At 38.6% G+C, this 12,152-nt stretch overlaps 1 protein-coding gene across 8 annotated transcripts in view; it reads left to right on the top strand.

Moving 5' to 3' along the window:
• sorbs2a (sorbin and SH3 domain containing 2a) overlaps positions 1-12,152 on the top strand; it is a 152,662-nt gene that overhangs the window by 122,641 nt on the left and 17,869 nt on the right. For 3 of the 8 annotated variants that reach the window (NM_001443153.1, NM_001443150.1, NM_001443147.1), the window contains 4 exon segments: positions 3,622-3,668; positions 6,601-6,776; positions 9,685-9,746; positions 10,075-10,121. In NM_001443153.1, coding sequence (NP_001430082.1) covers positions 3,622-3,668; positions 6,601-6,776; positions 9,685-9,746; positions 10,075-10,121 — 332 coding nt within the window. 8 annotated transcript variants of the gene reach the window in all.

Here is a 12,152-nt window from a genome sequence, read left to right as displayed (position 1 = left end):
GACCTTCGGATTAATAACTTTTTTGAACTTGTAGAATAATCCTACATTTATAATAATTGCGGAGAGATCACCTCTTGCGTCATTCAAATCACATGTATGAAAGCATTTTGGCTTCCCTGTAAAATACAATGATGACGGAAAATGTTGTGGTGGAACCTACCAAAATGCTTTCTTAGGTTAATAATTTAGTGTTTTCTGTCACTGTTTGTTTAGCCTGCATGAATGCATTGGGTGTAAAGCTGCAAACCTTGATGCTGAACTTAACGCTGGTGAATGTTGTAGCAATTACATTGTGTACAAACAACCATCAAAAAAAGCCAATGTTACTGAATAGGTTTTCAATTTGATCCCCCTATAATGAAACATGAAGTTAAATGTGTGAATTGTTGAATCATTAATTGAAAATAAATATATGTTGTACAAGATTTTAAAATTTCTATATTTAGCAATATTAGCAAAAGTAGCAAGGATAATTTTTCATATTGGTTCTTACTCAATTTTTATTTTTATTAGAATCACAGGTTCTAAGTTTTGTTTGTTAAAACCATTGGTTTTTGCAGTAATGTCTTTGTATAAATGGAAAGCAAATTACATTTTTCTCCTTACTTTTTTGCTGAACCGAAATATGGTTCTAATCTGTGACTCAAAAATCGTAGTGTGATTCAAACCGTGAGATTTGTGATCCGTTACACCACAAATATATATACAACAGTTCTGTCTGATTCTCAAATTTGACTGGCTGATAGCCATGCCATATTAAAGCAATATCAGCACGCATACAGCCACTTCACTCTTGTGTATATTACTCCGCCCACACTAGGACTATAGAGGGACTAACTCACTACAGTTTGACTAATATTGCAGCTGTTGGACAACATAATGTAGTTTTGAGGATTTTTTGGGTAAGAATATAGTTGTTTAGAATGCAACTATGCAGTTTATTTATAAGGATAATGCCTTTGAAATTATGTTTTCAGTAGTTCACAACTTTCAGCACATCGGCGGCCATCAGCTTGTCATATTGCCCACTGTCAGCACTCCTCTGACAGCTACTGTTAAATTTAATTGAATATTGGTTTTCAGTTAACTATTTCAAGGAACAACAGAAAAAAGGGGGTTTAGTTACACTGTAAAAAATGCAGGGCTCCACACAATTTATTCATGTGTTCCCAACACAAATCGATTAAGTTAACTTAAAGGGCTATGAAACCCCCTTGTTTCAGCAGGGTGTTTTCACACCTCTACTTTGGAAAAAGTCAGAAAAGTGGGCGTGTCCAGCTCTGTTTAGGGGGGGGTGTTGGAGGAGCAAAAGAGGGATGGTGGGGGAGTGTCGATTAGAGCACGCGCTGAGTTTCAGAGTCAAAACACACACACACACACACACACACACACACACACACACAGGGGGAGAAAGTGACTGTGTTTACAAGGACATCTGTAATCAAATTATTTGCCAAATTATTAAATGGTGGACTTTAACTGCAGTTTGGCTCTTTCATTCAGGGGATTCATTTGTGCCCCTTGCGACAAACGAGATATTTGATTCGAGGAATTGCTGGAAGCGTGTTTTTTTATGCAATGTTTGATACCGCATGGCCAATGAGAGAAAAAAAAAACTCAGCAGGTAAGCCGCGCGTGTTATTCCAGTCACAAATTGCGGTGAAAATCCTACACGACGGTAATTGTTTGGTTGTGGTGCTAACATGTTTACACTCAGTGTAATAGTTAGTTTGATACGAACTAACTGAATAAACAAAGAGCACTGGTCGCTCACTTACCAAATCTGTAGAGACAGGACAATCCACAGCAACTAGAACCGCGTCTTTATTAAGAGGAGACGAGCAGCGAATCTGGATCTCACCATTTGCAGATGAAAAAAAAAAGCTCTCGAGTAAACAATGTACCTTAGACACGTAAGTTATTGTTGTCTAGCGTCGCATGCACTGATCCACACGTTAGTCCAGCTGCGCTCTGGTTTGAACCAAGCCTTACTCATGCATTAATGCAGCACACTCAAAGACGTAATACGGGACACCCAGGCACAGACGTCCAGTCTACACGCTGGAATTCACACTAAGATCTCATGGCCGTGACGCAGCTTCAAAAAATAGTTTCAAACCGGAAGTGTGAATTTGCTCAAAAAAACGCAAAAACAACCAATTTTCACTTTTTAGTGAGATATACGTGTCCTAATAGTGTTTTTAGTAGTGTGGGACACATATACGATTGTCAACAGCTCAAAAAAATGTGTTTTGGTGTTTCGTGACCCTTTAACACTTTTAACAAATGTATGTGGATTGATCATAAAACATTTTGTTGTCCCAGTGAAATCATAAGAATTCTGTTGATTCAGCTTATTTTAAATAAGTAGTTTGAACGAGTAAAAAACATATATTTTTGAGTGTATTATAAGTATAATTGTTAGTTTTGTAACTATAATATATTCTATATGGCCTTAGTAACTATAAAGTAGATGATTTTTCTGTTAGTAACTATAAAAACCCTGACTTACATTTTGTAGGCTGCTAATAGTGATGATTCTGGTAGCCAATCACTGAAGAAAAGACAAAAAGTCATGACAACAAATATTTTCATAATACTATTTTTTTTTATACATTTAGCAGGTTTCAACTAATTTATTTGAGTTTAACTTAATAATTTTAGTTAGTTTGATTGATGTTAGTTGAGCTGACTTGAAAAAGTTCATTTGATTCAACTTAAAAATTGAAGGCAGCAAGCTTTTTTACAGTGTTCATTACCACTGTATAGGCTGAAAACATTTTTACATTTCTCAATTTGTCTTATTCTAACCAATAAATCAACCAGTCAATAAATAAATAAATAAATAAATAATTCAAACATGTTTAGACTGACATATATTTTAAAAAATTATTACAAAGTTTCAAGCTTTTGGGTGGACTATCCTATTAATTTCATTGCCATTTTAGGAGGCTTTCTCTTAAAATGTTCTTTGTTGAATGAATGAGTTCATGTACTCGAGAGAAAGTTGTTTTGTTATTTATTTTTTTCTATTCAAATATGTTACTTGAGAAGAGTCATAAGCTTCCCAAGTACTGAAATGCACTTTTCCTGCTTGTGTGGATTGGCTTTTAATATATCTTCCTGTCTGCCACACATAGGATCAGCAATGGTGTGTTTAAAAAATGCTGTGCTGTCAGTAATTGCTTTCCTTTCTTTCCTCTAATCCAAGTCTTTCAGATTAGCCAGAATGAACACCAGAGACTGCTGTATTGTGCTCAGATTTGTAGTTCGCCCCAAGCCGTGTCAAGGGAAAAGGAGGCGTGGCGATCTTGGACAACATAATAGACGGGGCTTCTTTTGACCTGGTGCCACGTGCAGCCTTTCTGGAATTAAGAATGTTTTGTTTGCTTCTTTTTGTCTGGCTTTGGTTACCACGGGGTCCGGCCCTTTTTTTCACACAATGTCAAAGTTCATTCACAGTCCTTCAAGGTGGGATAGAGAGATGTGGAACCCTCGTCTGTCATGGCTTTATTTGCGCATGCGGGGGGAAGGTTTTGAGCGTGGCGCAGGACAGGATGCATTACTCTTCTTTGTTCCTATGGATCTCACTCTTCTCTTTTGTTGTCTGCTCTCTTTCAGTCATCTCTCTATATCTCGCCTTCTGAACGACCTGATGGGCCTTCAAGGTAAGCACTTGTTTTGTTATTATCATGCTTTTCTCTCTGTGGTTCTTTCATTATTTCTGAAAGATTTGCATTGGCTGTCCAATGGATGGCAGATCCTAAGCATTCTCAATTTATTTGAATCGAAATGCTTTTAAAGCTCTGTCACTATCCATAAGTTAGTGTATGTTTGTTTATAATTTGTGAATCTGGCATCCCATAATGCTCTGTCTGACTATTAAACATTTTGTATGCATCTTCTAGATCTCAGATCATCTATACATGAGCTCAGATCAGTGACACATGCTGTTCATGTGACATCTGTAGAGTACAAGATATGACAATCCTAATTTCTCAGTGTTTAATTTGTTGAAGGCTTTATAATCAGAATATTTGTTGTTACTTTATGTATTAATATATTATTTACAAGCTGTATCATTTTGGGTGACGTTTCTTTTTTTAATATAGCATAATGATAAGCTTAGTTTAAATTCAGAGAAGTTTCAATCCCTTAAAATGTGAAATTTTAGAGTACATCATTTTGATTTTTTTAATACTACTGGACTGGTGAATGTGTGGTTTTCTGTTGAACATTGTAATAATATGAGATGATTTATGAATAGGGTATGAGATTATTATTATTATTTAACAGATAGGCTATGAGATTTCTGAGATTATAAGAATAAATATGAGATTATTTTAGCTAAAGTAATTCTACTGCATTAAATCTCCATACACTATGCCAGATGATTTTCAGGTCACAGCTTGCAACTGTCAAATTTCTAAATTAGACATTAAAGGCTTTGGATGAAATGCGTAAGAAACTAGTCCCACACATAGAAGCAGTTTGAAAACCTGACGAATACAACGTATAATCTGAATTTTTAGGTTTAGTAACTGTAGTATAAGGGTGCTTTCCCACAAGCACTTTTGGTCCGCACCCAGGTTAGTTTGATGTCAAAGTACAGTATGTTTAGCTAGTGTGAATGCTGTCTTCTGAACTCAGGTGCGCACTCATGAACTGTACCCGAGTCCACCTGAAAGAGGAGGTCTGGAGTACGGTTCATGCAAACTCTGGTACGGTTCACTTCTGATTTGAATGCAATCGTACCAAATAACGGACGTGAACCACCGGCTGTACAACAAACTTTAGTTTTCATAACGTTCATTTGTGTGTGTGACATAGCTTGGCAACAAGTGGGACTGACCTAGTGCAATGATAATGTCTGCTTGTCTCCACCAAAAATGATTTTGCAGACATCATGCGATTTTCTGAAGGTTTATTTTTATTATTTTTATTGCAGCAGATAGATGCAAGTGGCTTTCTATATTTGGGTTTTGTTAACAAAAGCAAAAGATTCAATAAAAGCAGAATGACCGTGAAATGCGGACATCTCTATTTTGGCCCTTTGCTTTTGTGGCTGTCACCTAGCAACAGCTGTACACAAAACAGCAGTTTGATGACGCAAGCGTACCAGGACTCAGACTAGATGTTCTCGCTGCAACCCGCAGCTTGATGTTGGTGTTCGTCAACTACATAGGGGACCTTGTACCGCCCACTAAGTTAACGCCTATGCTACTGTGATGGTTGGGTTTAGGGTAGAAGGAGGTGTAGGCCATCATCAACTTGTAAAGCCCATGCTACTGTGACAGTTGGGTTTAGGGTAGGGTAGGTGTAGGCCATCATCAACGTAGCAAACCTTGTACCGCCCACTACGGTAGCGCCCATTATACTGTGACGGTTGGGTTTAGGGTTAGGGGAGGTGTAGATGTAGGTGATCGTCAACTATGTAGCGGACCTTATACCCAATCAAGCAAATGTCATGGTGGCTGTGTCTGTGTACGGATTCACGTTCTTGTGTTGATCGGTCGGCCTTGCAGGATACCTTGGAAGAAAAATTCTTCTGAAAAATGAAATGCTGTGAGCTTCCTGTTGATCACATGATGGCTCGCACCACTAGTGGGTTGTGCGGGACCCCTTAGTGGCAGTAGGGCCCTAAGCAGCCACTTAGTTTGCTTATAGTGAGAACAGGCTATGCTTGTACCGCCCTCTAAGGTAACGCCCATTATACTGTGACGGTTGAGTTTAGGGTAAAGGGAGGTGTAGAGGATGTAGCGGACCTTGTACCGCCCACTAAGGTAGCATCCATTGTTGGAAGAATAAAAATGAAAGAGAGAACCCAGTCCAGGAGACTCAAAACTAGCAGAATTCCTTTATTGAGATTTGTTGGTTAATCTGCAGTCATATATTGTCTCCAAGAAGTCCACGAGTCTGTAAGAGCCTACTGGAGTCTCTTACAGGTCTGCAGTCTGTAAGTTTATCACAAGTCTGTATTCAGGTCTAAAATGAGTCTAATTATGTGTTTTAGGAGGAGGGAAAGTGGCTAAGTTGGGTTTAGGGTAGGGGGAGGTGTAGGCAATTGTCAACTACGTAGTGGACCTGGTCAACTACGTCATTAAGCTGCCGGCTGCAGCTAGGACTGTCTCGGTTCAGAAGGAAAAAAGAAAACCAGCAAAAGTGGGGACAATTTAACTTGGGTTCCGATCAGGCATTCAGACCAAGTGTGAAACCACCCTGAATCTCCATTTCACTATGCCAGATCATTTACAGTAAACAGCCTACACCAGTCAGAATTTATATATAATCATAAAAGGCTTTGGATAAGATGCATAACAAACTAGTCCCATACATAGAAGCAATTTGAGGACAAATTGACAAATCTGTTAAAATACAAGATCTGAACAGAGTTTTTAGGTGTGGTAATTGTAGTATAAATTAAATAATTGACACTGGTCTATTGAATTCTAAAAAAAATTATACGGCTACTTCACTTCCCCTTGTGGCTTCAGTATTTCTTACATAATCCTGTTTGCATATATAAAAAATACATTTAGTTTGCAGTAAAATGAGTTTCGCATTTGTTATTTTAATGCATTTTTGATCTGGGAATTTTAGCTCTGCAAGTGACTACAGAAAAAGGCGAAAGTCTGAGCCATCTGTCACTCAAGCCAACACAGGAAGTGAACAGAATGCCAGTCAAGTATTTTCTCGCACACTGGACTCCAGTAAAGCACAGACGCTGAAGAAGCCCACCATACGCTCTTCCCCCTCTTCACCATCAAGAGCCAAAGGTACATTAAATCACACTAACACAGCCACACATGCTAACAGCAGGTGTTACAATGGTTAAATATTGCTGAAGACATTGCAGTACCATATTAAATACTAAATCAGTGCAGCACTATTTATCTGCCAAAAAACTAGTTGATTGATTTCTTTTACCATGTCTGTATTTACAGTAAAAACAAATGCTTAGTTCTGTTCTGTCAGAAAACACAAAGATGCATTTCTCTTGATTTATTACGAGATCAGGTTTGTGCTCAGCAGGACCTAGTATGAGAAATTGAAGTGTCTGTAGAACATCATACTTATGTGAGACTGCATGCTCTCCTCTTTCTTGTATAAAGACGCTGACACTTTCTCACTTATTCTTGCTTCTCTCTTGCTGCTTTATTTTCTGTCAGCTAATCTCACTAAACAGCTTCCTGTCTCCTCTTTGTCATGCTGCGTTGGATGTTATTTGAATTCACAGCTGGAGACTTTAGTGAGTCACTCTCCTCCTGTATGAGCTCCCCAGGTATGGAGCGCCCTTCCTCTCGTATCTCCACAGACTCCCTCACCATCTCCACACCAACTTGGCCTAGCTCCAAGCGCTCCATCTGCTTCAAGAACGGTTGGCAGACAGGCAGGCATGAAAATACAGAGAACTGGAGCAGCGCTGATGATGATTCTGCCATGACCCCTACGTCACCACGGCTCAAATCGCGCAGCTGTGATGATTTGCTGTCTGATGGACACGGTGCTACCACCAATAATAATGGGAGAGAGTCCAATCCTGTTTCTAACACTCGTTCGGAAAGTGCGGGTTCACTGATTGATGAAGAAGCTCAAAAACCTCAAGTAAAAAGTCTTACCTCATCTCCCAGGGGCCGCCGACATCACCGGCGTAAGATGCCACATGATGCTCCAGGTTTCCTTCAGCTCTACAAGAAGATGCACCACATTGATCGTGAACAGTTGTTGCCCTCTGAGGTGATTCGGTCTGTACGTGCAAGAATCCTCGAATTGGAAAGACTACAGCAGCAACAAAGGCATAGCATTCATGGGTGGGCACCTTTAGGTCATGAAGTGCCACGGCAAATGGTTCCAAACCGTATATCTGCATATGAACAGCTTATCCAGAAATCAAAGTCTATGCCAGATCTTGGCGATGAAAATGCCCCTTCGGGCACCACCACACCAGGCTCCTCAAGGGCCAGCAGCTGCCCCAAGCGACGCTTTTCTGTTGAATCTCTTTTGGAAGAGGAGGATCCTCCAGAAAATGCTAGAAGTCCTCCTGAGGGTCAGCCAAGGTTGGGAGCCGACAGCTTGGTGCCAATTCATGGGAAGAACCAGAGGCAACATCAAGACTACTCGGACAGTGAACAGGACGCATGTGCCTCTGAAATAAGTGACATCCACATTGAAGGATCGTCATTGTGTAGTGAGAGCGACCTGGATCACTGCTCGCTCACCTCATCAGAAAGCTTCTATGGTTCTGGGCAACATCACCATCATGGACACCATCACCACTATCACCGCCACCATCACCAGAGTGTAGGTCAAAGTCAAGGTTACCAACACCGCCACCTTATCAGCTCCTGCAAGGGCCGCTGTCCGGCATCCTATACACGTTTCACTACAATGCTAAAACATGAGCGGCAACAAGAAAGGGCTCGACAAGAGTCCCATCCTGCAATTAGTTCTCCGCTTGCCCAACAATCACCCAGTGAGTCAGGCCTTTCCAAACTGGCCTTCCTGGTCAGCCCTGTGCCTTTCCGTCGGAAACGAGGCTCCCCACCAACTCAGCGGCGGCACTGCAGAAGTGGGCGCCCAAAATCTAAAACTGCAATTTATGAGGCTTTAGATGCCGCTTTACAGGACATTTATGACCACATAAGGGCGGAAAAGGGACAAGAACCAGCAAGGATGCCAGATGATAGCATATTGCGCCGGTTGTTGGAAGAGCTGCTGCCTGATGTGCCCAAGCGTAGCTCCTCGTTGAGGGTTCAGAGAGGGTCCGGCTCCCCCTCCTCGTCCCATGTCCACCAGCCTTATCATGGAGCCCACCAATGTGCCTCCTACCAGCAGCAACACCACCTTGCAGACACCTCCAACAACAACCAGCATAGTACTAATGCTAATGTGCACTGCTACTCAGGTGCATCCACAGTAGATCTCTAAAGCTGTCATCCTTCTGTATCATCGTTGCAGAATCCTCATGTCATTATCCTCAGATGTTCCCAACCAGAGACTTGCAAATGCTTACACTTCTTCTTTTCCACATGGCATGGAATCCAAGTTGAATATGCTAGCATGTTTTAACATGTATATGTTTATATAGTATTTTTAGATCAATTAAATGTGGACAGTTGTTGGTTTCCTGAAGGTAAATTCTCATTCTAGAAACTATTGACTGGTAAAATTGAGGTTTTATACTGGAGGTTTTCTAGTTTTAGTATATTTTAGGGTTCATTAGCTTTAAGTTATATTTAATATAAAATAAAATGGGTGTCTTTCTTTATGCCCATGTCATTATTTTATTTCATGCATTTTATTTGCATTGACAAAATTGGAAAAAAGAAGTATTAGCATTTCATGGTACAATTGATGTCTGGTATATGCATGATGTGTTTTAATAAACTTTATTTTCTGTTTTGATTTTGTTACCATCTCAAATCATTTCATAATGTTATATTTTGCTTCCTTTTTAAGCCTTAATTTTTACAGTGTTCTGTGATTTTTGGGCATGCCAATTTTAATGTATGTTGTGCAGTTATATCCAGATCATCCCTTATGTTTTGCTTGACCCAAAACGTAAAATAAATGTTTGTACGTTTTTAATTCAACTCATATTCCTTTTGACATTGGAATGCTGCCACCATGAATAATGTTACAGTGTTTTTCTTTTATGCTGACCTTTTCTATCTGTTTCCACAGATCAGGGCTCTGATACAGGACGAATTACTCCACAAAGCAGAAGACTCACACCAGAAAGAGAGGTAGAAATGTAGCCGTTCTCATATCTATTTTCACATTAATTAGTTTTCAGTTAATTAGAACCATGTTTTGAAATCTACAGGGAATACATCATTGATTATACAGTAAAAACAAGGCAGTAGAAACCAGTCAGAGCTTATCATCTTAAAGCCTGAATCCTAATTGTGCTACGCCAGAAATCCTACAATCCTGTGACCTTCATTTTGGTTACGGTCACAAAATATAGGGCTTAGGTGTGCATATGTTGGATAGCTTATGGTCTTTTTGCTTGCCTCGCAGGTCTCTTCTAAGCAGATGACCTATCTTATATTGTCTTCTCTCCTCCATCAGAAACAGTCTGCCAGAGCAATTTATGATTTTAAAGCTCAGTCTGCCAAGTGAGTATACAGAAATGTGAAAGAAGCTCACTGGTGCATGCCAATAACATCACAGCATTTTCAGCTTCATCAGTTTATTTTTTATTTTTTGTGAAGGTGCATTTCATTTGAATGTTTTCATGCCATTTTCCTTTTTTATATATGCATTTTTGATGTTGCAGTTTTTGCTATTTTGCATACTAACTCGCTTAAGCCAAATTGGTGTCTGTATCACCATTGCTCACATGCACGTCCTGATTTTGCCAAGTACAATGCAACCCTGGATTAACATCTATGTTGATCCTGGAACAATTTTTGCTCAAAAATGCAATCCATACCTATTCCCTACCCCTAAATCCAACCATAACTGTAAATTATTCCCAAAATCAGAGGGGAATAACTGTTGGATAACAGTCATGTAGATGTGTGAAACCAGTGTTAGTTTTGACAGCAAATTTTGATTTACTTTTAGTTTTAGATTTTTGACAAAAATTCCATTTTAGTTTGTAATTTATTTGTCTTCTTAATCATTTTAGTTTTAGTCGACTAAATTTCATAAAATTTTAGTCAACTAAATGTACTCGAGATTATTTATATTTGGCTTAATTTAAGTGTAATTTAATTAAAATATTGTAGACATTTATTTATACAAAATAGTCTAACTTACAATTAGAGTCTCGTTAGTCTCATTAAAATATGTAATATAGCTTTTCCATTGAAGGCCAAATATTAGATATGTATTGTTTAATTGCATCATAGGTGATATGTAAAATTATGTGTCTGCAAGAACAGTAGACTACTGAAAATGCAGGAATTTGCAATTATTTAGCAAACTCTTTATTTGTACGTGGTAAACTAGTAGTCTTTTTGACCAGTCTGTTAAACAGTTTCATGCCATTACATTTTTGAAAGGGCTTAAAATAGATTTAAGTCCACTTTGCATTGTCAGTTTATAGCAAGCTGTACTGTTGTAGTTGCTGTTACAGTACATGGTACTCAGCTGTATAGCACTGAGTAAATAAGTAGAGTAATGACTTGAGTAATGAGTAATGACTGGCAAATGATAATGCGTTATCTTTTAAAATGTGCTTTTAGTCCCATGGTTCTGTTAGCTCACATAGAAGAATTAGAAAAGACTATAGCATACATCAATTATTTATTTAGTTTCATCTAGTTTTTGTAGGTAGACTCTTATTTGTCATAAAAATTATGCAGAAACTTTTTTGTCAACGAAATCAACACTGGTATAAACCAAACCGTAAGCCATAAATGGTAAACACATCTCCTAATTCTGATTGGCTGATTGGAATATTGTTCTAGGATCAGCATAGATGTTAATCCAGGAACATGTCCTACTTTGTGAAATCAGGTTGGTCGTGATGACATCGCTGTCAATCATTGCATGATGAAGTATCAGTTTGCTTGAAAATCTTTACCTATTAAAGAATTTCAAGGTCTATGAATTGCACTTGAAATGGTATAACAATAGTGGTCACACACATTGTTGTAGCTTGGGAATAACAAATGTTCCCAGTGACTAAAAAGAAACTCTTGGGGGGGAAATGAGATTTATTCTTATTTATTATTTATTTATTTTCCTGGACTGATGAACATTGTAAAGTCTGCAATTATTTTCAGGAAAACAGATAGCTCAAGTTGTTGCAGACAAATCCTGACCACATTAGAGTTCTTTACAGTTATTGAGATGCAGGATGAGATGCAAAAGAAGCTAATCATACACTAGGGAGCAGTTTAAAAATGACAAACCTGACAAGTGTGTTGAAATAAAACATTTGAACATTGTCTTTAGGTTTGATAATCACAACATATATCACTCTGTCTCATTGAATATTAAACAAATTACGCAGCTGAGGTGTGCCAGCTACTCTGCTTAATGCCAATGCTGCATCACCACATCAGATGTGAATTGTTTTTTAATAAATCCGTGACCTATGGTCTATTATTGTTGGGCAAAGTTACTTTTATATGTAATATAGTACATTAATAAGCCTAAAAATCTCAATAAAAACACAAGACACCATAACACATCCT

This window comes from Danio rerio, chromosome 1 (genome assembly GCF_052040795.2).
Source record: "Danio rerio strain M-AB ecotype USA chromosome 1, GRCz13ab, whole genome shotgun sequence".
Classification (NCBI taxonomy): domain Eukaryota; kingdom Metazoa; phylum Chordata; class Actinopteri; order Cypriniformes; family Danionidae; genus Danio; species Danio rerio.
This window is presented reverse-complemented; position numbering and strand designations above follow the sequence as displayed.